General features: G+C 40.6%; 1 protein-coding gene across 6 annotated transcripts in view; it reads left to right on the forward strand.

Annotated features, from left to right (window-relative positions):
• The first annotated feature begins 2,112 nt into the window (after window positions 1-2,112).
• The window catches only part of arhgef1 (Rho guanine nucleotide exchange factor (GEF) 1), a 34,962-nt gene continuing 11,570 nt past the window's right edge, over window positions 2,113-25,504 (forward strand). For 2 of the 6 annotated variants that reach the window (XM_026316590.1, XM_026316592.1), the window contains exons 1-13: window positions 2,113-2,205; window positions 15,407-15,493; window positions 15,650-15,763; window positions 16,762-16,860; window positions 18,328-18,370; window positions 18,461-18,566; window positions 19,451-19,591; window positions 21,498-21,527; window positions 22,361-22,472; window positions 22,586-22,661; window positions 22,897-22,926; window positions 23,375-23,575; window positions 24,038-24,170. In XM_026316590.1, the coding sequence (XP_026172375.1) occupies window positions 15,443-15,493; window positions 15,650-15,763; window positions 16,762-16,860; window positions 18,328-18,370; window positions 18,461-18,566; window positions 19,451-19,591; window positions 21,498-21,527; window positions 22,361-22,472; window positions 22,586-22,661; window positions 22,897-22,926; window positions 23,375-23,575; window positions 24,038-24,170 (1,136 nt within the window). In that variant the 5' untranslated portion in view covers window positions 2,113-2,205; window positions 15,407-15,442. Of the gene's footprint in view, window positions 2,206-15,406; window positions 15,494-15,649; window positions 15,764-16,761; window positions 16,861-18,327; window positions 18,371-18,460; window positions 18,567-19,450; window positions 19,592-21,018; window positions 21,423-21,497; window positions 21,528-22,360; window positions 22,473-22,585; window positions 22,662-22,896; window positions 22,927-23,374; window positions 23,576-24,037; window positions 24,171-25,271; window positions 25,284-25,504 lie in introns of those variants that run through there. The other 4 variants (XM_026316588.1, XM_026316589.1, XM_026316591.1 and 1 more) reach the window with 4 other exon arrangements.

A 25,504-nucleotide genomic window follows, 5' to 3' on the forward strand; every position in this document is an offset into this window, starting at 1 on the left:
AAAAAAAAAATCAACAACTGTTTATCTTTGGTCTACTCAGATCTAATGTCCAACATCTTTTCTCTGGCCTTGTTTCTCAGCACAGTGAACACTAAACCATATTGTACAGCTTCATAGCCTTTATAGCCTACGGTTTGTCAAGCAGTGGCGGTCTAACGTTAGTTGTGGAAGCTCTGTTGTAAAGTTAATGTAAATCTCTACGTTTGTTGAGTTGCTACAGGAAAGGCCTCCAGTCACCTCCATGTGGAGTACACTAACAACTGTAAATATTGTTTCCTTTGTGTGTGTATGTGTGTGTACACATCCAAAAATGACAATGCAGTGGTTTTACCTGTCATCGCTCTTTGTTTTTCTGTAAAGAGGAAAAATTGAAAGAAGAAAAAGATTAATATCTTCAAAAGCAATAAACATTATTCTGGATAGTGGATTGTTGTTGATTGTGAGTTTGTGGAATTGATTCATTGTGTCACTTTGAGAAATGAAAACTAAGGTGGGCTTTAATAACCATTTTTTAAAATTAATTTCAGTTTTTTAAAATCACATATTCAGTTACTATTAAGCCAAATAGCAGACGTGGCTAAAGCAGAAGCACATTCTTTTTAACATCATGGTATATTTATGTATTTGAAATTAACTACATTTTTGAGTTGGTGATTTTAAATGTATTGTAAAAAAAAATCTGTAATTCCAGTGTTGCTGCTAATATCTAATGAACTTCAACTAGTTGATGTTTCTCAGTTCTCTTTATCTTTGGCTGCAGAAACAATTATTACTAAGAAAGGACTGCACTGCGCTCAGGGTTGGTGATCTAATTCCGTGTGATACCCTCCAATAATTTGCACTTGCTTACGATAAGGCCACATTGTGAGGAAATGAAGAATTAAAATTGAGAAATATGATTTGATCGTATCAAGTTAATATGAATTTCTGTTGAAACAGCCCAGACTTTGTTCCTGCTTAATCAGATTAACAAAAGTGTTCACAGAATTATCAGATAGAAGATGACAAAGAAAAGCAAAATATATGTTTGTATTCTGCTGTTTCAATGAGCAAAGCACAAAAATAAAGAGGTGGTAATATTGGCCAATAAGAATAAGTAAACTAAGAATATCTATAGACGCTGCTGAAGCAAAATCCCCAAGAAATGAAGACTTTATAGGCATGGAAAAAGCTCAGAATAAATTCTGCTCTACAATTCAGTGACGAGGGTCATGCAATATGATTGACAACTCCAGAACAGCTATTAAATTGACCTTGAGGTGAAATAGTTAGTTTCCAAGTATGAAATTTGAAACTTGTCAGTGTCTGTTCTGTTCCTTAGGGTTTTACTTACAAGACAAGGACATGTGTGTGCTTTTATTTGGCCATATGAGTCAGAAAGTAGTCTACGTGTTAACTCCTCAGGTCAGTATAATCTGTGTTTGAGGGGCCTAGGTCGAGTCTATGTGCGTCCACAGGGTGGCGCAGTGACGCTGTTTGGAGAAGTGAAACTGGCAGTGACCAAGCAGGAAAGTTTGATCTGGCAACCCACTCTGCAAACAGCCGCCTTCATTTCACAACAGATGTTCTTTATGTTGCTGAAACAGCTGTAATCTCTTCAGACTGGCTTCACCACAGTGTGTGAAATTCATTTATGAGCATATTTCTGGCTGTGAAATAAAGATACATCTAAAATAATTCATTGTTTAAGCTGCAGCTGATGGTTCAGGAGCAAATAATTGATCGATTTAGAAAGAAAAGTATTTTTCTGTTTGCTGCAGGAGTACCAGGCGCTACACATGATAAGAAAAATATGTTTGTTTGTTTTTTAGCAATAATCAAACCTAAATAGTACTAATCAAACAACATGGGTTACTTGTAAAACACTCTGGGGGCTGGGGACGGGTTACTATGTAACACCGTGCGGAAACAGTCCATTTTAAAGTGTTTATTAATTGACAGTCGAGACGTGCAACACTCATAAGCAACCACTTACATTATCACCGTATTTTAAGTGATACCAGAAACATTGAAGTCGGTAATTTGGAAGCAGCAAATCGTTACTTTTTAATCGCAGCCTGCTGATCACCCCGTGCGTTTCTACTTGTACTTCCGCGATCAGAGTTTTTTTTTTTTTTTTTTTTTTTTTTCCTCCACTGACACTCGGCAACTTTCAGACAGGAAAGCTATCAGGCGCTTCGACTGTCGTTTTCTCTGTATTTACGGGTGAGTACACAATGTACCGCTATGTTGCAGCATATTACTAACAGTTTGAACTTTTGTGTATCTGCCTGGTTGATTAAAAGTGGCCGTGGAGGTGTTTTGCCGAGACAAATGGCTTATCCAGCCCGAACAGAGGAATGCAGCGCTCGGCTGGCTGCACGACATCTGGTCCGCTTTAGTTTAAAATAAATAAAAATAATAATAATAATAAAAAAAAACGAGAGCCGACATTGGTTCTACCTGAATTTTTCGTTAGTAAATGTAAGAATAAAATGTGGCTCTTTTATGCAACTTGAATTATGTGTCAGAAGCGAAGGAGTCGCAGTTCTATGGTTATAACGACCTAAGGTAGCAGAGTTTGGACCGTGCGTATTTTCTGGCAAAGCCGTGCAGGATTTTACGACTGGACGCGTTCAGGTCTTATCCCAAACAACAAATCACTTTAATATTCGCGCAGGGAGTTATTCTGTGTCATTGGTAGTCAGTCGGGGGAGTTTATAGCCGGTGACCTTGTGAAATTTTATGTATTTTTATCTTCTTTGCGAGACTGTTTTTCTGTGAAATGTGTCACAGGAGCGCAGCGGTTGTTCCTCGCAAGCAAAGATGCAGCTATACAACATGAACCTGTGTGTTTGCTTTCCTCTGAAATTGTTTCTTGTTTTCAGCTCTGTCCACTTGAAACAGAGGCTCTTAACAATGTGATTACAGGCTTAGGTAATCATGGCCAGCTCGAGCCCTTTGATTCCCTCTTATTTATTTGTCAACATTGTTTTTGCACAACATGAAAGGAGTTTACAGTCTTGCTGCACAGTTTGACTCCCTCCCTGTTTTCCTTCTCTATACCACTCTCAGGCCAGATCGCACCATGTACAGAGGAAAGGGTGGTTGGGGTGGTTGGGGTGGTTGGTGGGGTTTGGGGGGGGGGGGGGGGGGGGGGTTCAGTGCACACTGTTCATTTATTAGTGTCTGGGTATAATGGATTAGCCATGATGGTTTGGCCTTGTAAAACAGAGGAGGATCTTGCAGTTGCAGCAAAGGCAAGGGTTTCCTGCACTCACAGGAAACTGCAATTACTGTACATCTAGTGCTGCTTCATTATCTCAGTGCAGTCATTAACTCAAGATAGGAGGCTGGAACAGTGTGGGTTGTGCTTGCCAGTAAACCTTCAAATTTTCATTAATCAGAACAGCAGCTTGTTTTTTTTTAAAAATTCTCTGACAGGCTGTCAGGCCAGTTCGTCTTATTTGTGTCAATATGACTTTAACGGCTCTGTGGTTTTCGTCCACATGCATGAGCTCCGTCTAAGCAAACTTAGAAATCCACTTAATGGTAACAACGATTAGATTTACTAATTGTCATCCAGTGCTGTGTGTGTTCAAGGCGTTGCAGCTGGTGGTTTTTGGAGACCGTGATGCGTTCCCAGTCAGCCGCTGCACCCCAGAGGCCTTATGTCAAGCAGGCCCTGCCACTTCCTGTTACGCTCTGCTAAACTAGAGGAGGACTGCACTTGTCATCTCCCTCTCCCTCTCTCTCTCTCCTCATTTAACAAGTGCAGACCTGTCTGAAGCCCAAAGGCTACCTTCTCTTCCTTTTAAAGGAATGTCGGCTATTTAATCTGAATGGTTGTGCTGCTGTCTCTCTGCTTGTCTTTGACTCTGTCTGTTGTTATAGGCACACCCACATCCACCACGGATAGGAAAGTAAACTCAGTCAGCGCGATTGTGGGGTGTAATAGTTGTTGTTAGCCTCCATGAGAGATACCCAACAACTGGAATGGCAGGTAATGGCACCCGCAGTGGAACAGCCAGAGGGTGTCCTAAGGGCCTGAAGCTGTGTTGAAGGCAAGCTAATAATTTACAGTAGTCAGGCTCGGACTTCAAAGCTAACACAGGTATTCTTCTCTGGCTGCAGTGAGATTGACGCACAGGCAGCAGATAATGAGAGACAGAGAGAACTGAGCTGCTCCTCTTCACTCCGCGGGTCAGCAGAGAAATCTACCGATTCCTCCTGAATGAGCTCAGGGGGTGAGGTGGAGTTGGGTGAAGTTACCAAAGTTTGCGTGGTTGGGTGTGCACAGAAAGGTAGGAAGGTGCTCCTGCGACGCAACTGCACCTGAACGTACAGCATGGACCACGGATTTCATTGATCAGTTGCGAAAATGATTAATAATGAAAATAATCATTTGTTGCAGGCCCAATATGTCGTGTAGAGAATAGAGAGGAAACCCCTTTGGTGTTTCTGTTCATTCGCAGTTACTGTTGTACATAAGTGAGCAAGATGAGTGTGATGGTCTACCTTGATTTGGTATTTACTAAATTAACACCCGGATTAATCTTAAAACTGGTTATTTTATCTATAAAAGGGGTCATAATTGAATTATCAGATAATGCTTTATTTCACCAGTTTATCTAAGTTATGTTGAGATTGAAAATCTCTTTTACAGAGGAGCAATAACAGACAACACTAAGACGGATAACAATTGCCCAATTCACCATCACTGCAGGAAATGCACAGGTGTAAATAACACTAGTAATGCTGTCTGAATTCCATTTAGCTGCTTTGGTTTCAGACCAGTTGGTGTTGTGCATGCTGTTTCACTGTCACTCTTCAAGGAGGTCTCAATTAAACATTTGGGCACTTATTGATTCCTATTATTTTGTGTCATCAATGAAAGATGTCATGTGACAAAACTGTAATTTTTACATGTATAAAGGTTTTCTGTTATATATTTGTATTCACCAAACAAAAGATGAGTTCACCCTGACCTCACATGGATATTTTGCAAGACTTTTGAAAGTCCCCTCCAGAGCTATAGAAGGAAACTGTTTTCACTAGTCAGGTGTTACTTCCCCGTAATGAATAAACAGGTCTGTATATGTGTAATTGGTGGAACTGCCCTTTAAGAATGTGAGATAATATTATTGTAGCAGTGCAGCCAAACAGAATCCCATAATACTGATTTGTACTGACTTGTTGTGCCCCTTGACTGAGCTGACAGACTCCTTTAACACAGACAAAACATTTCTTTTCATGAGTTAATTTCAGACTGTTAATTTTAAAGTTACCATGGTTCAGTGGCCACCTGGTATCAGCTCCTTCACAGGAGAATGACTTATAATTTAATCCAGCTCAAAGGTATTTTATCTTAAAGGAAAGAGCTCGGGGTATTCACCTGCCAATCTCTGTCCTCTCTGCGCTGTCAGTCAGGACTGTTTCACACACTGGAGCCAAACTAGGCAAGGCTCCCTGCTCGCGGTGTGTGTGTGTGTGTGTGCGTGCGTGCGTGCGTGTGTGCACATGTGAGAGACATGTGAGTCATGTGTGTGCAACGGTGACATCCCCCCACAACTGAATGACCTCTTCAGGGGCCAGAATGAATGCAGCCAGTCATTGTAAGTGTGCATATGCTCTCACACTTCATGATAAGAGGATTTTGTTCAAGTATAACCTAGGCTGAGGCAGACTGTTCCTCACACTGTTTAAAAGAAAAAAAAAAAGGTAGAAAATGGAAAGAGTTACATCCATCTGTCCGGGTGTGAGCCAGAGGGACGGCTGGAAAGCTGAGCGAGAGAGGGAGAGGAAACGGAGAATGAGCTCTTTCATTTAAGGTTCAGAGTGGAAAAAGCAAGACTAGACTCCATAGAATATGTTTACTCTTAAGGACTTAGAGCTGGAGGGTACGTGGGGTGAAAAGTTCTCTTTGCGAGTGTGCCAACTGTACGTTAGCCCTCAGACCTTTACAAACAAAAAGGAATCTTGTATTTGTTATATTATAATACATATACAGATGCATGATAATGAATGCAGCTAAAGGATAACTCATAATTTCCATTCTCATTTTGAATGGATTAAGATTAAATGTCAAGATTAAACCCAATACCACTGTGTCTAGTTTCCACCGCTAAAGTTTACTCAGAATTTTTTACTGTAACTGTTGTTTGGTGGTGCATTATTGGTACACATGCTTTCTTTTTTGAATAACAAATTTTTCCATCAAAAAAATGCACCAGATTTGTATGTCCTGTCTTGGCAACTGTGGCATTTTAATTTTTTTTTTTTTTGTCTTAAATTGTAGGAAATTTGTTTTAATTAAATTAATGAATTGCCTGTTATGTCCAACAGGCAGTTTAAAGCCCAAACATATTAATTTTACCAGAGTAGTACTTCAGTACAGTGAATATTTAAAATGATTCCATTAAAATGACTTTCAAATGATTGATCACAGAACAAAGTTGGTCCAGATTTCTTTCTTTCGATCCAATAACGGATCATTTAGTTCACCTCTTTAGTTTTATGCAGCCACACACCATGTGACGCACATTTTAGGCTTCAGGCTGTTTACAGGTATTGGGAAGTACAGTGCTACCAGCAAAACATAATTCAACGTCTGCATGAACTGTTTGTGATTGAGGAGCATTGTGGGCAATGTAGATTTTGATAAGGAAACAGAGTGCATGAAATGAAAGAGACAGTATCACTGACATCATTTTTAAACTGTCTGTCATGCATCTGAAATGTTGCTTATGAAGTGAAAAGGAGCTGTGATTCTCCAGTGGAGATGTCCATTGTATTGCCACTTTTTATGCATTTCTGTCTGTATGCAGCACTAGTCGATGTGTACACGACTGCTGTGTTATAAAAACACAATGTAAAATCAGTGGAGCACTCTTTGGCTGTAGACCCTCAAATATGGAAGTTATCAGCTCCGTTGTTTACCTTGCCTTGTGTGTTAGCTAACCAAATTAAGAATGATTATTTGATTGCAGATATGCATTTAAATTTGAGGTAAAACATCGATTGTTATCAGTCCAGAGTACTCTCTGGGATAAGTATGGAATTATCCCTTAATGCTTTATTAATAGGTCCATCCTGAGAGAGAGAGAGGGAGAGAGAGAGAATGTTACATTTCGGGGATTGCACACCATTGGCATAAAGTTAGGATCATGAACCAAGGTGTGCTTGTGTGCAAGCACAGAGGCATTTTTGGCAATGTTAGCCTTAGAAGCTTTGATTCTAGGCAGACTAAATTCCTTCCAGAAATATTCAACATGAGCTTTGTTATTGCTGCTTTGTTTGGTATTATCTTAACCTGTTAAACTCTGCTAGGATGCCCTCATCCTCATTGTCACGCTTTCCCACCTTGATTTGTCATTGTAGTTAACAAACATGAACACATGTGGTAACACTGAAAACAACAGAGCTTACAGAAATACCATGTGTCCTGGTTTATTAAAGGACTGCAACGTAGCGTGTCGAGAAGGGGATAGTGGGGGGAAAGGAGCTGAGGGCGTCCTACTGGAGTTTAAAAGGTTAACAGCTGCAACTGTGGATACACAAATTCACATAGCATACTTGTGAATGAATGTGAAGCACGTCTTGTCCCAAATGCTAATCAGAAGTTTCTGTGTTTGGCCTTAGCAATTACTGCTTCATCCACACAAACACAGGCAAACACACACTCTCTCATACACACTCACACATGGAAGTGGTTAGGCCGAGCTGGAGGTTCACTGTGGGCTGCCAATCCATGCCAGTCGATTGGCCCCGGCCTATCAAATGTTTCCATAAAGCCAGTGACCTCTATATGGGGACATGGCGAGAGAGAGGGTGGGTCTTGGCTTGGGTTGGCAATCTGTTGTAGCAGAAGAATGAAGCTTACTTTTTCCCCAGGGAGAGGCAAAGGGAAAAGGGGAAATGAAGAGGTGTGTTTTTTTTTGTTTTTGTTTTGTTTTTTTTTTTGCCTTTGTGAAAATACATGGCTGTGTGTGTGGGGAAGGGCGGCTGTTCAGCAGTGGCTGGTTACTTGAGGTGGTGCCTTTGTTAACGTCACCTTTCCGCTGAAGATTCGGAGGGCGGGGGGCATTTCAGTATTGTTAAAAACCTCTGAGATAAATGTCTACTCAACTGAAATCATATGAAAAGAAGGTCGGTGATTCTCTGCAGCGATTGTGTCCAAGTAAAATACCATCAAGGACCCAGAAACCCAGCTGTATTCATGGGTTTGGATTTGTCCCTAAAAAACTGGAACAACATGTAAGCTAGGATCCTGTGAAGCAATGAAGACCTGGCTGGCTGTGTTTTCCTAGTACTATTGGCCCTAATCTTATTTTAGCCACTACGTAATGGTTGTCAAATTACATAATTGGACTTTGTCTGCCGGCCATGAATGCACCGGTTGTCTTGGAGCTGCTTTATTTTAAGGTGGAGGAGAGGAGGGAAGGCAGGCTGAGAGAGAGAGAGACAGTGACGGTGAAACGAAACATACAGAGTAGTAAGATGAAATGTACAGAAAGATGGGATGGTTGAAGACAGGAGGATGTGGTAGTGAAAAAGAGGAGGGAAAATGTTTGAGGGCAGGTTCTGACACTTTCACCACAGGCGGACCACTCCCTCTCTCACTCATACTTTGACATCACTTTCCTTGTACACCAACTCTGCACTGCCACGCTATCATCACTATGTCTGTGTACCTTCCCCTCTGTTTTTTAATTACTGTCAGTGAGGCGTCAAGACTCTTAGAATAACTTTGCCCTGTGTGTTTTGTTGCTTTTTTTTCAGACCACTGTTCTGTTAGCTTTTTACCTTGCTGATCCAACATGCAGACATTCAGTCACTGTCTTATTAGTCTCATCCATGTAAAATGATGTCTTTCATCAGGTTGGTGTTGGAAGAAGAATCTGAAGTGCAGGTATTGTCTATAAGCCTCACTTGTTGCCTTTAAAAGGACTAATCCACTGATTATGTTGCAAGACATAATCTTGACATACCCTGGTGTTGAGTCACTGGAACCTAAGCTTCCCAAAATACAATTGATGGCATTTTTCATTAGATCTTCTATTTTTGGTAAATACCAGTGTCTTTGAAACACTCAACCCCTGTTTTGTGAGGCAGACTTTTTGTTAGAAATTTAAAGTCTCAGGCCAAATCTGACATCACCCCAATAACGCATCATTAAGGTTTTCTACTATTTCTACTGGTTCCATAGACTCAGTCATACCCCTGTGATCCATATTTTAAACCTCATGTATAAAGTCAGCAGAGCATTTGTTTATTTGATTATTTGGCTTCATTTTTCTTTCAGGTCACAAATGATTTTTAAGTCAAACATTTAAAGAGGAACAGTTACAGGGAATGTGAACTGGGTTTAGACCGTCATGAAACAGATGATGTGTTGTTGCAATAGTAATCCTGCAAATTTTAGTTTACATTTAAAGAAATCTGATGCTCTAATCATTGTTATTCACTGTAACTTGTGTTTTGTTTGGGTATGAGAAGCAATTTATTTATTTTTATTTTAGGGGCCTATGTTCTTATTTATCTCCATTGGTGTGGAAACACATAACTGGGGCCCATAGCTTTTCCTTTATTACACCGAGTTGGCATTTTACACCTCTGGTCCTGTTTGAACCCTGCTGCCACACACACACACACACACACATACACACACACACATTCTTTGTATGTACATTTAGGCTTATTTGTACACGTGTACACCATATAGTCACATAATCTTTGTTTGACAGGATGCTGTGTGTTAAATATAAGGCTGAGCGCATGTTATTGTCTGAGATAACTGTGGGTCTGTTTTTACTGAGGTGCTAGCTCCTCATCAGCCAGCTGCAGCCAAAAGCATTTGGTCAAGGTTAGAAGCATCTGGTGTGTATGTGCTTGTTTTTGTATGTTGTGTTTTAGGTGCACTTGTACAGGTTGTAGCTGTGAGCTAACACATTTCTAGATGCTTATGTGCTTGTTAGAATTTCCAGAGTTTCTCACACTTAAATGTTTCCATTGCCTGATTTTTTTTTTTCCACCGTTGCCGCCTTGTTCTTCATTTCCTGCTGCAGTGCATTCGCTCTTTTAATTTCTTCTCCACACTGCCTCACCTCCTCCCACTAGACTCCTTCCTATTTTTTTTTCTCTGTTTAGTCTGTAGGGCCCATATGGGCTAAAACCTGCAGCCACAGTCATGTTTAGAAGGCATAGAGGTCATAGAAGGTTATGAAAGCAATGCAGGTCTGGAAAAGTCAGAAACAGAGCTGTAAGTAAACTGGATAGTTAAACGTTTAGAACAACATGGTTAAACAAATGCACATAACTGCGGCAGTTTTAGACCCCCCCCCCCCCCACCACACCTCTCCTGCCCAGGCTCTTATCACATTAGCTCTCTGTTCCTCATTTGTTCATCACCGGGTTTCGCTCACGCTGTGCAGTAACTTCCTTTTCAGGTTCCCATGTGAACTTAGACAAGTAGCACAGGAGGTTTTGTTTGATGCAGCTTTTTTTTTTTTTCTGTCAGGTTTCAGACGGAAATACTTGTGGGCTGTCGTTTTTTCGTCTTTTCTCACTGTCTCCTCTCTCCTCTGTCACATTTTCTCTTTCCTTCTCTCTCTTTTCATCTGATAGGTCATGCAGGAAATGGCTCTGATAGCTTCCTAAGGAAATTACACCCACTTCCTGCCTGTATGCCTCCCCATTTGTCATCTTCTTCCACTCTCCCAGTTTTTTTTGTTTTTTGTTTTTTTTTCCTTCTTCTTCTTTGCTACGGCGCCTCAGGGAGCGGCCGCTGGTGGAGTCGAGAAGCAGTCGTGCTAGCAGACGCGTAGGAATACCCAAGTCACTGCTAATGAGGTTGTGGCCTGATGAGAGAGCCAGATAAACAGCAGTACAAACACAGCCAGCTATAGCCATTAGCTGCTATTTTTGAACAATGCCTTCATAGCATATAGAGGACAGGACACGGCCTATTGTGACATAGTCTAAGGAGTGACCAGTGCCCCACTCTTATACAATGAATTCGATGGCCAGGTGCATTTAGCAATTGTGAAGTGCAGCTCCAGTACAGATTTTTCCTTTTCACTTGGTTGCTTGCTCTCACTTGGCTGCAGTGATCAACAGCAGAATCTCACCCCCCTGGCCTGAGGCATTGTTTTCCTATGGAGAGAACATACCATATGGTTCACATATACTTCCCCTCATGATCTTTGCTATCATTGTTTATAAGAACACATTCAGTCAAGAAGTCTGACTTTGCTCTACATGATTCTAACATTTTTAAGATTATGCAATTTAAGTGTCTTCTTACTGTACATTATGTGATACTGTATTGACTACAGATTGTCCTCTCCTGTCCTGCCCGGTCCTGGCCCAGCTCTAGCTACCCTATCCTTATCACACTCCTCTCCGACAGTCGCTGTCACATTATTGCAGGAGTTTGACTGACAGGTGTGCCCTCCCTCCCCTTGATGTCACAGTGTGGCTGCCTCAGTTCAGTAAAGAAGGGTTGCACAAAAACAGCTAGTTGTTGTATAAGAACTGATGTAACAGTGATTCAGTTATTATTTGGCTGCAGCGTGTAACCTCTTAGTGCCATGGTGGCCGTCGCTGTTTTGTCAGAATGATGAAACAGGTGCTGTTTATTTTGATTGTTTATGTATTAGATCCTGGACAGGGGTGCAGAGGAATGCTGCGTAAAGAGCAGCTGTCAGAGAACACACATGCACACACACACACACACACACACACACACACACACTCACAGTTTCACCAGCAGCTCCCCACAATCACACTGGAACGGCCCCCTCCCTCGTACGTGCTCCATCTTAACCCACACACACACACAAAGGCACGTACGCTTGATGGCTATCATTAGATTGATGCCACCTGACACTTAGTTAGTACTGGAATGTGATGGAAGGGAGGGGAGGAGGTTTGGGTGGGGGGCAGCTGCCCACTCTCAGGAGCACCCGAGCTGATCTTTGTACTTCTGGGACCGTCTGTCCAAATGCTGTATACTCCTGGTCTTTTTCCACATCTGTATCAGCCAGGAAGGACCCCCACAATTTGGAGGTTACACCAGCTATAATGTACTAACAGAGGTGAGGGGAAGAGGTTCTGGTTATTGCTGCAACTCAGACTGTCTCCATCTGTTGTCTGAACTGTGCCATATGCTGGAATGCGCCACTTGGCTCCTTCCGGACAGAGGAGGCTCCAACTCCTGCCTCTCTGTGAACCCATGCACTTTAAATTCAGAGTGGAGTTGACCTTCCCTATTTCTCTCTCAACTAGCTTCCCCATGATTACTTCAGTTTCTCTCACAATATGAACTTGCATCACACTTACTCCAGCGTCAGCCAACACATAACTATAACAAGAAAATGGATTCAGCATCTCCACGTAATGAGGAGGCTGGAACACTGTCATCACTAGTGCAGCAACGTATATATAAGAGTCAGATTCCCTCAAGGTTTTACAAGCATCTTCTTCTAAATTGAAGTCTAAGAGTTTACCTAAATCCATCACTGTCACCACATTCACAAAATTCATCAAAAAATATTGATAATTGATTAATTCAATTAATGAAGTCATTTTCAAGCAAAAACAACAAACATTTGCTGGTTCCAGATTATAAAATGCAAGATATTACTGTTTTTCTTGGTTCTGCCTTATGGTAAATTGAATGTTTTAGAGTTTTGGACTAGCATTTGATTTGAAAGGATCATTTTCACTGATGAAAATAATCATTAGTTTTATTCAATTTTTTAATGTTGACATTTCAGTTGGTTGACGCCCACACTGAACCACATACAGCAGGTGACAAAGGGATAAACCTCAATAAATTATGTGGAGAAAAAAAAAACAAATTCAGATTGTCCACAGGGCATGAGAATAAGTTATTTATTTGCAGCTACTTATTTGAACAAAGATGTTCCTAAATGCGAGGATCTGCTCCTTTTTTGGTCTTGCATGATATTAAAGTGAATATTTTTTTATCTTCAAAAAAGGTTTTAAGGTATTTAAGGCATCTTCCATTATTCTCAGCCATTGAGCAAACAATTAACTGGACAGAAAATTAGCAGCAGATTGATTGATAATGAAAAGTTGGGAGATTCTGGAGCAACTGTTTAGACTCCTGCTCTCCACAGAAATTGTGAGAATGTTGTGGCAGCTTTATGATGGGCCTGTCTCTGTCTGTAAGCAAACACAGGCCTACCAGCCACATTTTCACTTTATTAAAGTGAGCATGTTGTGTCTAAATAATATGACAACGTATTCACAACCAAAATATTGGAATGATAATGACGTGAACACAAGTGGAAGACATTGTGTAGGACCTACTGGAGCTACTTCTGATCAGAAAGTTTCTGCTCTGTGCCAAAATAGAGTTGATGTTTTCACTGAACGCCTTTTATCTTCCTACCAGAAAATGGGTAGATCTGCTAGTGCTGCCTCAGTCAGAGTTGTTTATGTTGCTGTCATGGAGACAACTGTGTTATAGTCGTGGTAAGGTGGCTTTGGCGTTTCAGCTTAGCTCATCGCCTGGTTGTGTACGTGTGAAAAGAGTCGGGGTGTGTGTGGTTGTGCGTGTGTGTGTGTCCTGTGAGTGTGTATGTCCATGCAGATGTGTTTTCATGGCCCTGACAGGCCTGCGCCTCTGTTTAGCTAACCCCTCCTACGCATGCCGCTCCAACACAAGCCTTTCTCAGCCCTCAGCCCACTGGTTTTGGCCATGAATGAACACATTCTCTGTGTCAGTCTTTCTCTGTCGGTCACCGTCTCCGTCTGTCTCTTTCTCTGCCTCTCACCTTACCTTCACCTCAAAGCATTTGTCCACCCACCCACCTACCTACCACTGTACATGTACACTGTCCTTTGTCCATGAATCAAACAGTGGTTGAGTACACACTCGCATTTCCTGATAAACTCTAACCACTAAATATGTTTCAGTTCCCGCTTAATAATGCTTTAATGACCTGCATTAGTCGACATCAGGCATGCTGTGTGCAACAATGTACAGAAGCATGCTGATTGACACTACTGCATCCCAGCATCCATCCCAGGAGCATATTGTATATGTGTGTCTGTGTCAGAGATGCATAGAGATACAGTACTGACTACATATCAAAATATAGTACATGTTTGTTGAGACCCCATTTAATTAACCACACAGGAGTGTGTGTTTTTGCTTTCTAAAATGTATAGAGTGAATGAAGTTTATTATTGCCACAGTAATAGATCTAATAGATTGATTGATCTGAGGTAGCTACAGGAAGTGGCCACTGTTAGGGGATATGTTTCTACCATCATATCACCCATCCCCATGTTGAATGAGGATCTCCCCATACTATTGTTCAGCATTATTATTTAAAGTTCAGTTCCTGAAGAAATCTGTAAAAAATGCTCTTTACTATCTTTTCCTCAAGGTTCGTTGAACACACGTTCATTACTATGACTCACCTTAGACCTTTTTGGCTCTCGGTTTAAACGCTGTCCTCTGTACTCCCCACAGCAGTGGACAGTGGTAAATGTTGTACAATGTACCTTTTGGCTGGTTTTGATGTGTGTGGCGGCTCTGCGTCTGCAGCCTTCACATGACTGAATACAAGGTCTGTGTGTTTGTGTATTTTGGGTGTGTATGCTCACAGGGAAAGTAGTGTGGGGTGTGAAGGGTGTAGGTGAGGTGGTCACTTATTTATTTATTTTTTCCCATTCATATATTTAAAAGGAAAGAATTGGCATAAACCCTTAATTTCAGAGCACTTTATTTACATTTATACATCGTGGCAGCTAAAGCGACGTTTTGCTCTCGGTGAATTACCAAACCCAGCGCTGAAAAACATTTTCCACAAACAACATTTGGTCAAGCATCAGATAGTTTGCAGTGTGTGTTATGTGGGGGAAAAGACTTCAGTGCTTGACACCGTTAATTAATTAATTAATTAAGTACTCTGAAGTGTTGGGTTAAAAATGGCTTCATTATTAATTATCATTCATCCTCAAGTGCCTCAGCTTTTCTAAACTGATATACTGTAATGCTTTGCGGTTCCCCATATTGTGGTTTAAGTGATGTTTTATGTCACTTCTATTTTTTGCTTCCGTCGTAGCTGATGCTGTTTATTCTATTCTTTACTCTTTGCCTCTCTTGGCTCATATGAACGGTGTCCTGCTCACTTCAGTGTCTATAAGCATTATGACACATCTGTCTCTCTCTCCATGAGGCGGGATTAGATGCTGAGACATTTCCTGCTTTCTGCTTGATGTTATTTTTCACTGGGAAAGTTCACTTTGTCCAAACTCTAATCTAGTTTTATGTCTGGCTCTGCTCAGATAGCCTACCACTTCAAAGCTGTTTGCTAATTTGTTTTCTCTCTCTCTCTCTCTCTCTCTCTCTCTCTCTCTCTCTCTCTCTCTCTCTCTCTCTCCATAGCAGGGCGTGTTAGGGGCTCAGTGCTCTAACCCAGCCATGAGCATCATCGGTGCTGAGGATGAGGATTTTGAGAATGATCTGAATGATGTGAGTGATTAAAAGAGTGTCACATAGTAGCTGAATGTAATTCTCACCTCTCAACAAAGTTATTTGGCCCCCATTATTTCTGTCTTCATTTGTCTTCTCTCTCACTTTGCATGTTGCCTCTCATCATCTCCACCTCTCCCTGCCTGTCTCTCTAAGGTGGCGGATGACCAGTGCACCTTCTTTAACAACATTGAGCAGCTGAAGGAGAGGCCGACCCACCTGCTGGTCTTCATGCACCATGTCATTCTACAGTTTGACCCTGCTCCCCTGGTGAGATCTGATAATCTAAGTGTTGGGTTTGTTCGCATCAGTATGTGAGTGTGTACTGCTACTGAAAAAATCAGTAGGTGATTTTTAACAGAAAGTTAATCATTGATTATTGAATTTGAATATTTTGCAGGTTAGCCTGAGAAAATAACAAATTTTAGGACATAAAGTTAGGTTCTGGAAATCTGAAATGGGAATTTGTTAATATTTTGAAATTATACAAATAATAATTGTGATAAAATCTGGTCCATTCCAGTCATTATTACAAACTAGGTCTTTTCATCATTTTGGATATCATTAATATTGGTTATGAGTCGTCCATTAGGGATAGAAAGGTGGGCAATGAGTTCTAAAGAAGTCCCTCTTTGACTAAGTTTATCTGTACCGCTTATTTTAAAACTGAAACTGTAACATTACTCTACAGGTTTTCTGGGTAGTGCCAAAGACTTGGCCTGTAGACAGCCAGTTATGGGATACAAAGATTAAAATAAATACATCTGGTCAGTCAGATAATTTACCTGTAAATAAAGTGTTTGAGGTCAGTGAGAGTCCACATTAAACACAAAGATTGTGTATTGAGCCTAACTGTCATTAATTATGAAAACAACATCAGCAGCATTACAGTATTTATTTAAAACCCTGTCGCTTTGAAAATCACAAAGCTTTACGCGTTGTTACTGCATAATTCAGTGCTGATATTAAAGCATGCCTGTCCTTTCCCCTTTGTTCTGCATGCAGACATTGTGACCCATTCAGGTACTATTATACCTTCCACAATCTCGCCATCTCCCTTTCCCCCCCCGTACCTAAAAGTTTGAGAATTGTCAAGGGTTTTTTTATCTTGTATATCCTGTGCGTATGTGACCTATAGTACTGATGTGAACTATTTAGTTGTGTTTATAAAAATGGCTATGCATTGCTGTACAGACAGAGCAGACAATAAAGTCTATTAAACTTCGTCAGCACTCACCAGTCCTCTCTGTGTGTCTTTCCTCTCTCAGCTGTGTTACCTCCATGCTGACCTCTTTAAGACCCTCAGTGCCAAAGAAACAAAGAAGCAGTTTGTGGAGTTCTACAACACCTTCTTGGACAAGGGTGCAGTAAGTAGTAAACATTTTCAAAAGAAGATACTGTTTGAGGCACCCGATTGTTACACAATGACCCTAAGTCAGTGACAAAAACGTAAAATCAACATAAATAAGGGGTAAGCAAATTTTATTTGTTGTAAAACCAGAATAATAGTGTAGTTTGCAATGCGTGCTTACAAAAACACAAAACCTTGCAATAGCAGGCAGAGATGGAATAGATAGATAGATACTTTATTCGTTTCCCACGGGGGAAATTCAGAAGGATGTCGCACTAATAGCGAGACACTTTATTACTGCATTTGGCTTTAAATATGCACTCAAGAAGCAAGAATATGTGGTAGCCACCAAGGATGCATGGTTAGACTGATGACCTCATGAGTTCTAATCCTTTTAGCTCAGTGTTCGGTTTAATATGAGTTTGTGTTGAGAGATGCTCCTTTTCCTGCTGGGTACAAGTTTTTGCATCTGTGAAGACCTCCCCTGCATTTTTTTAGACTCAGTACTTTATAGTGACTTATCAAATTTATGTTTGCCTGCTTTTGTGCTTTGAAAACACATCCACTGGTCCTATAATGATACACTTTATCACACTATTGTGGTTCATTGCTCTGTTTGTTTTTCTGAGATTTTTAGTTTTACGGAATTGTCAGCTAGACACAACTTACTTACTCTTTCAGTGTTTGGTGGCATGTATTATAAAAAATCTATTTAGAAAAATGTAGCAGCCTCTGCAATATCAATATTATATTTTTTTCTCATAGTCCCCTGCACACATATCAATAAGAATTTGATATGCTGCTCAGCTGTAGTCTATAAGTCGGACTCTGCAGAGGAGTACTGTAGTTTGTTTGTGAGTGCACAGCTGTGTGTTGGCTCTGTGTGCTCAGTAGCAGCACCCTTCATCATCTGTCTTTTTCTGTCACTTCTCCATGCACACCTGGCCTCTGTCACTTCCCTGTTTCTCCTCAAAGCTCATTCACTGTATACGCCTGTCATTTCAGTTGCATCTTATGCTGCATTTTCTTCCTGTCAGTGAGTCTGTATGTCCGACCCAGCAGCTTCCTGTCGGGATCGTGGGAAAGCCCTTTAGGAAGGATCATCCTCTTTGTGTCCTTTTTTTTTTTTTTTAAGCCTCATGTCTTTTGCAAACCACTGACTTGACGTTGGCCCATGTGGTTATTTTCATGTCAGTGACAGAGCCATGTACCTCCCATATGGAATATCTTGTTTGTTCTCTGGGCTGAGTTATTATTTCTAGTGTTAATATGACCCCTTGTGGTAATGTGTAGGTAGTGCATTACTTAACTTGGATTCATGTCAGTTATTATTCTATTTTATTATCTACAGTATGTAGATCAAAAGTAGAAGTAGTGAAAGAAGTAAAATTCACTTGTTTTGAAATGTCAGTCCACTCGATTATGAAACCTCTACATCTTATATTCTAATTTCCCTCTATTTTGTTTTTGCTCCACAATACAGATACTGAGAGTGTTTGTACCCTCTAATATATCCTATGAATTGGGTAAGTTCATTTTTATGTTATTATTATTATAAATTCTTTGCCATGTCCACTCACCTCTGTCATTCACTTTTTCTGTCCTGCCTCTCCAAGACCGAACCCGTCCAGATCTGCTGTCTGAGGACACCCAAAGACGTTATGCTCAAGAAGTTCAGGGCCTGCAGGCTGCTGAAGTGGCCAAACAGCTGGATGACTTCAGGTTAGAATCCCTCAGTCTAAATACTACTTAGACAGTCTAGCATAGTCTTTCATTTTTAAATTAATATCTGTCTCAGTTCCTGGTCACATCACTCTTCTTTAGGACTCATGGTGGACATATGTTAAAAGACAACTCAATTAGCTTTGAAAAAGGAAAAAGCAAATACAAGCTGCTGTATATAGGTATATAAACTGCCAAAATAAAGTTCTTTGATTGTGTTTGAGGTTCAGTAAATGTTCAGTGAAATTACCTGATCAGTCGTCATGAAAGCAAACTCACTTTGCAACATGTGTAAATGACATTCTTTGTTTCTGATTCTGTGGGAAGCAGAATACTGACCATTTACTATAATATGTGAATAATTAACATATTGTCAAGTAATTCATTACTACTAGATTCTGCTTGCTCAGCTGCTGCCAGCAACTATTACTCACGATTTATTCTGGCACTTTCACATTTAAATCCACATGCTGTCTCTGAAACTATTAAAAAAGCAATAGGATGAACACATGAAAAGATTATATTGAGCTTTTTCTTTGGCACTTTATTCTTCTGATCTGACATCCTGAATTGCCAAAAAGCAGTGCGTTCCTGAGCACTATTTTCAGAGAAGCAAACATAAGAATACATGAATAAGCAATTGTGGACATCATGGAGAAAATAACGAGGATGTGTTTATTTTGTGGATTCAGAATGATTCTGTTCTGCAGCCACTTCCAAAGGCCTTGGAACAATTATGCATAGCTAATTTCATGATAGTGCAGTGAGCAGCACCTCTTTAACTGGGGAAACATGCATGAACATACTGTATCAGTCCTCTGCTTCCAGTATTACATTTGATAATTGCGCTAAACCTCTGCCTCTTCCTGCTTTGTTTTGCATAGGCAAAAGAGGATGATGGGTATGACCCCCAACGCGGCTGAACTGCTTGATGTGGAGAGCCACTATCCCACAGACCGTGTACCAATGGAGATGAAGGAGAAGTCTGTGGCCGAGAACCTGTTGGACAAGATGTCAGAGATACAGTGAGGGTTTCTTTCTTCTTCTTATAAACACTATTAGGAAAAGTTGTGTAGACCCTGGCTGTATATTGTTTATAATTTTATAGCAAAATGGCAAGTGTCATTTCATGTGCCCAGGGTTCCCAAAGCAAAGGTGTTTTTTAGGTACCTGGCAGTTAGAAAAACCTGGATAAGCACTCTGATCTTTGAATAATCTGAACAAAACAATAATTGCAGTGCATTCCTGTTTGTGGTTTCCACCACATCTGACAAACCATGAAGATCAGGTAAATTAGACTGAACAACATAGTCACCATAAAGATATTATTAAAAGAAAACTTTCAAATAGTAATTGGACAGTTGGGGAAATACTTATTTGTTCTGTATATGACTTGCTTATCTGTGTTAATAAGATGAGAAAATGACTGGTCAGTCAAAACAAGCTGGCACTTCACTTTACACAAAGCTCTGTAGAAGGTGTAGTCAAGATCGGCTGTTCACGTAACCAATCTAAAACAAAGGGCACAGAAGCACGTAGAGCAGGAGATGGAGAAATTCAAACCCACTGAACTAGAGCACTTGATGAGAACACAATAGAGCAAGAAGGAAATGAAGAGGCAGAGAGGAAAAGATGGAGTCAGCAGTGCCACGCTGGCAGGAAGGTTTTCCCCTGGCATTTTGCCAGCCAGGGAGGGGGGGGTTACACAGCAGAAGAGGGAACGGGAGAGAAAGGGCCAGAGGGTTATCGATGCTGGATAGCTCCTGCCCTGGACACAGTTAAAGAAAGAAAGCAATAGATACAGGGGAAAGTTAATCTATCCTTGACCCTGTAGCCAACTGCAATGTGTTATCCTCTACAAGAAGCGAGCCAGACAGAGAAGCAGAGGAGGCCAGGGAGAGGGCAGAAGATTGTCTAACTTCATCTTGTCAGAAGAGAGAAAAAAGTGAATAACAGGAATAAAAGGAGATGAACTGTGCACAGGCAGCACTCGTCCTGTGGATGTTGCCACGCTGTCGGAGGAGAAGACACAAACAGCTTGCAAAGTAGACTGCATCAGACACACTGTAATTCAGCTTTTGACTCATTTAGTTACTGTCACACAGTTGGATCTCTATTCCCAACATACAAACGGTTTATTCAGCATCTCCCTCCATTCATGCCCCCTGACAATCATCCCTCTATGCCCCTCACTTTTACATTCTCCCACAGGCTTGCACCCAGTCACCCTCTTCACCCCCTTCCTCACTCAACCACAACATAGTGACCTCGCCCCATCTGTTTCTCATTGGTCTTTTTGCTGATGAGAACACGACGGCCAGACCATTTGATTGGCTTCTGCAGGGAAATCCTGGGGAAACCCCTCCTATCCTTTATGTTCATAGTAAAACATGAGTGTCCAATTTCCACAGTCTTGCCTGCATGTTGCATCAGACAAAAACATGGTTAAATAGACATTTCTGCTGTGCTGGAGCATTTCTGACCGTGGATTCCCTTGGCATACAGGCAAACCAGAGAAGGCAGTTTTTGTGATTTAGTTCAGACAGCCTGGAGACAATAGTTGGAACTGTATGCAAATATCCAAGAGTGCAAGTTTATTTTTAAATTGTTAGAACAGGCAGAGGTGCCGTTTTTGATGCATCTTTCACTTTTTTGATTTTTTTTTTCCAGTTTTTTTTATTTTATTTTTCCAAATTTTAGAATATGTTCAATAGCTTCTGCTCTGAACACAATAACATTAAAGTCAGCTTTGAGTTGGATCAGGAGAAGCTCGGTCGATTTAGGTTCCACAGGCCCAAAACACATTTAGTAATCAGTCGAGCAAGAGAAAGAAAAAATGCTACTTAAAAGAAAGAGGTGAGTTAGATGTAAACCCTGCTTCTTTTCTCACTGCAGCAGGAATGTTTCTGACATGTCTCTCCTTTCTTTCAGACCCACAATTGTCTCAGACGAGGAAAAATGGTGAGTTTTTTTTTTTTGTTTGTTTTTTTTTAATAACTTCAAATATTTGCATGTGTGTTCTAATCTGAGTGGGTACTTGTGCACTTGGAGCTAAAAAAAGATTTTTGCATATTCATTACAAGATTTCTTTCACTTGAGTTGATCTTGAGGCAACGCCCAAACGTATGGCTTTAAACTTTTTTTCTTCTCTTCTTGATTGTGTTGCACATAAATGATTAAATCCTGTCATGCACACCTTGGATTTTTATGCTTTTCTCTGAGGGGTGCTGGCTCTCTGTGACTCAGGTTATTTATCTTCAGTCGTTAGTGTATTCAGACAGTATTCTCTGTAAAACTGTGCTGATGAGAGACACTTGTGCTTTTGTTGTATGCTCATCCCCATAGACTCCTCCCTTAGTATCTTTTTCAAATTTTTTTTCTCCACAGCTCCTCCTTTGTATTTTGGTGTCACGTTTTTTCTCCTCCTCATTCTTAACAACTCCTCCTCCTCTCTTTCTGGAGACCTTCCATCTTTCCTTGTCTGCATCTGCCCATTCTTCTTTTCATCCTTGTACTAGCCTTTTTTTTTTTCTGCAAGTGCTCAGAAGCATCTGTGTCACCAGAGACTGTTCAGACACTAGTATTTTTGTACCTCATTGCATCCTTTAATGTGAAATGTACCAAGGACTGTGACAAAATAACATAACATTCATTTTACTTCAACTTTATCAGAAAATTGAAGTGGAATTTATTTAATAAAAACTCCTGCAAAACAGAACTTTTAACAACTAAATAGTAATAAAACACTGAATTGAAATATTTTATTTAACACACTTCTCTAACTTCTCCCATAGCCAATCCATCTTTACAGCAGTGGCCTTCTACATGAAGCACCTTGGAGTTAAAACCAGAACAGTTGACAGTAAGAAGCCCAAAGGAGGCTTCTTCAGGAGACAACTGGTAAAGGTAAACACCATTATCCTGTTAGGGAGACCAATGCACTGCACTGATCTCATCAGGTTTGACTTCTTTTTTATTATGACCTTCTTACTTACTCTTTACTTGTGTTATCTTTACAGAATAGGAAGGATGAATCAGCAAAGCAAAAACCCAGAGGGGTGTTTCCTGGCATCCCTAGCTGGATTGCAGGCAACAGTATGTATCTGATTTTGTGTTTTATCAAACAACAGACATGATCCATGTTAAATATTATTTCTTAATCCAGTGTGATATTTGAAAGTATTTACAACCTCTAAATCAACATATACACATTTTATTATTCATGATAATTATGTTTTATACCTATATATTTACATCTTATTTACATCTTGATGTCCATGAGTGATCTGGATATGAGAATATGTTGTCCTGCCCTTTTTTCCTGTTACAGCTGAGGTCAAACCTAGAATGGAGAATGAAGGTACTAGTCAACCAGAGTTCCACTCCCTTGTATCTGTAGAGTGGTCACATCCCTACTAATCAACTCATAAGCATGTCTGCATGTCCTAAATCAAAGCTGGAGAGGATGTGGCTTGGGCATTGTTTAGTTGATTATATGTGTTAGGGTGGTTTGAGGAGTTAGTTGTGTAGTATAGTTTGTATTCATAAGAAATCTTTGCACATTGCACACATTTTTTTTTTTTTTTTTTCAAATGTAGGGTTGTGGATGTTTTTTTGTATCAAACTAACCCTTTAATTTAACTGAGAGGCCATGATTGCACTATACTCATCCTGTCCGTTTGCTTGTTTCACAAAGTCTCTTTCCCATTTTTCACTGACTTGAGTGCAATTGGGTTGTGTTTGTGCATCTGAGATTGTCTACCGTTTAGCTCTGTTAATCTTGTCATACCCTTCCCCCTCTTCAACAGCGGAAAAGGACAAAATGAATCAAGAGCGTAAGGGTCCAGCGTCTAGTAGAGGCTCCTTGAATGAACCCGCTGCCCCTTCCCTCCCCATCAGGAAGTCTGCTACCAGTGGAGGCCAAGCCTCCCTGTCTGTGCTTGAGATCATTGATGGCTCTGGCAACAACATCAACACCACCACCAGCAACGAGTCTTCACACATTGATGGTTAAGTCTGTTCATTGGCTTGTTATGAATGCAAGTTTGCGTGGTCAAACACTAAATGAAGAGATGGCTCGCAGTCTCAAAAAGCTTAGCAGGAGAGATAAAAAGATAAAAGAGGACAAACAAAAAAATGAATGTTAAAAATGAAGTTAAAGACTAGAATAATGGAGGGTGTGCTGTCTTTCTTGTAGTTGTTTCTTTTTTTATTATTATCATTGAATTAGTTGAATTAGTCAAATCTTTTTGGTTTTCAAGCATTTGAAGGGAAAAGTTAAATTAAATTAGGTTTACATTATTGTTATCTAAACATCTTGTGTTAATAGATGGAATTTATTTACCCATTACTGCTGAATAAAAGTAAATCTGTTAATTTACTGAATAAAAGCACAAACTAATGTTTTCAGCAGAAGATTGCACTATGTAACTCCTTATTTGTTGTTCTGCCTTCTTTTTCTAATCATCTAGGCCCCTCATGCCCACCTCCCATCCAGTCAGATGCGGGTGATGTGTCCCCTGTAGTGCTGGTAGGTGGGCTGACTGCCGGAGAGCCCATCTTACCCAGTGATATTCCTACAGAGGACAATGTGGAAAAAGACAGGTGAGGAGGATGGTCGGATTATAGTTAAAGGTGTAGTCAGACAGTTTAAGGCATTACAGGAATAGAGATTGGAATGAGATTATATATAATATATATAGATTAGATTGCGTGGGAGGTGTTCAGTCTACTGATCCAACGAGCAACGGTCAAGAGCGAAGTGAAAATTGTCTTGCGCACTCCTGCTGAGGGAGCATGGTAAAACTCCCCCCAGCAGTCTGTCCCTGTTGTGTGCTAGCTTTTGTCATGCTGCCCGTTGTCCGCTAGCTAACAGAGCCAGCAGTTTTGAAAAGGACCCGCGCCAGGTGAACTCGGACTCGGTTTGCCCTTCCAATCCTTTGCCTTCCCTCTCCCTCATGCCCTTTCTCCTTTTCCTCCTCACACCAGCGTGTGGTCTCCTCTCAGTAACACTCTGTCCTAATTGTGTTCCTTTGTGTGTGTCTTGCTCTGCATCTCCTAACATTTACTACAGAGTACCATTGTAGTTTTTATTGCATACTGATGATATTTTTTGTGCAAATCTATTTTTTTTTTTTTTTTTTTTCAAGTACTAGTGGCAATAACTGGTAGTGACATCCATGCTCAGATATTTGAAATTTTAATGGTTATATAGCACAGGTTATGGACGGCTGTCTTCATGCTGAAGTGTTCCTCCCAGGTTTGGTATTTAAGTCAGATATTTTTGCCAAAATAATAAAATAAACTGTCTAAAGTCTTAAAAAAATGTGGAGCTTAGTAGCTTTGCCTTGTAGCTTCAGTGTTTCTAAAGTGCTTCAGTGCTTAGATGATAGTCAAAAGTGAAAAGTGAAGTGTAATTTTACATTCCTAGCTTACTTTGCTGCTTATCCCATGTGCTTTTCAAGGTGTCTGCATTTGTTGTGGTCAGGGTCCGTCCTTTGTCCTGCTTGTCTCCGCATACACACAACCCACTGTGTGTTTCATTCCAGGGGCTTTGGCATAGTATTTGGCATGCTACTCTGCCAGTGGTTTAAACAACACTTGTTTAGATTATTTTGTTGAGGTGTTAACCTGCATGTTTTGGTTTTTACTGGGGCGGTTATATAAGGTGCGTGTGTAACACTGTGGTGTCCCGTGTTTTTACAGACGGAAGACAAGGTGGGTGTCAGCGCCTTGACAGAGTCACGGACATGCCTCAGGCCTTATAATGATCACATATCACACTTTTACAAACTCAACAAACAACACTCATGCATAGCCACCTCACACTGAGCCTTGTGCTCCTTTGCGGACCCATAACAGAAGCACATGGCTAAGTATTTCAACCTGCTTGTGAAGGACTTATCTTAGGAATTAGCTTGATTGTTGAGGTCAGTTGT

Source organism: Mastacembelus armatus, chromosome 16 (genome assembly GCF_900324485.2).
Source record: "Mastacembelus armatus chromosome 16, fMasArm1.2, whole genome shotgun sequence".
Classification (NCBI taxonomy): Eukaryota; Metazoa; Chordata; class Actinopteri; order Synbranchiformes; family Mastacembelidae; genus Mastacembelus; species Mastacembelus armatus.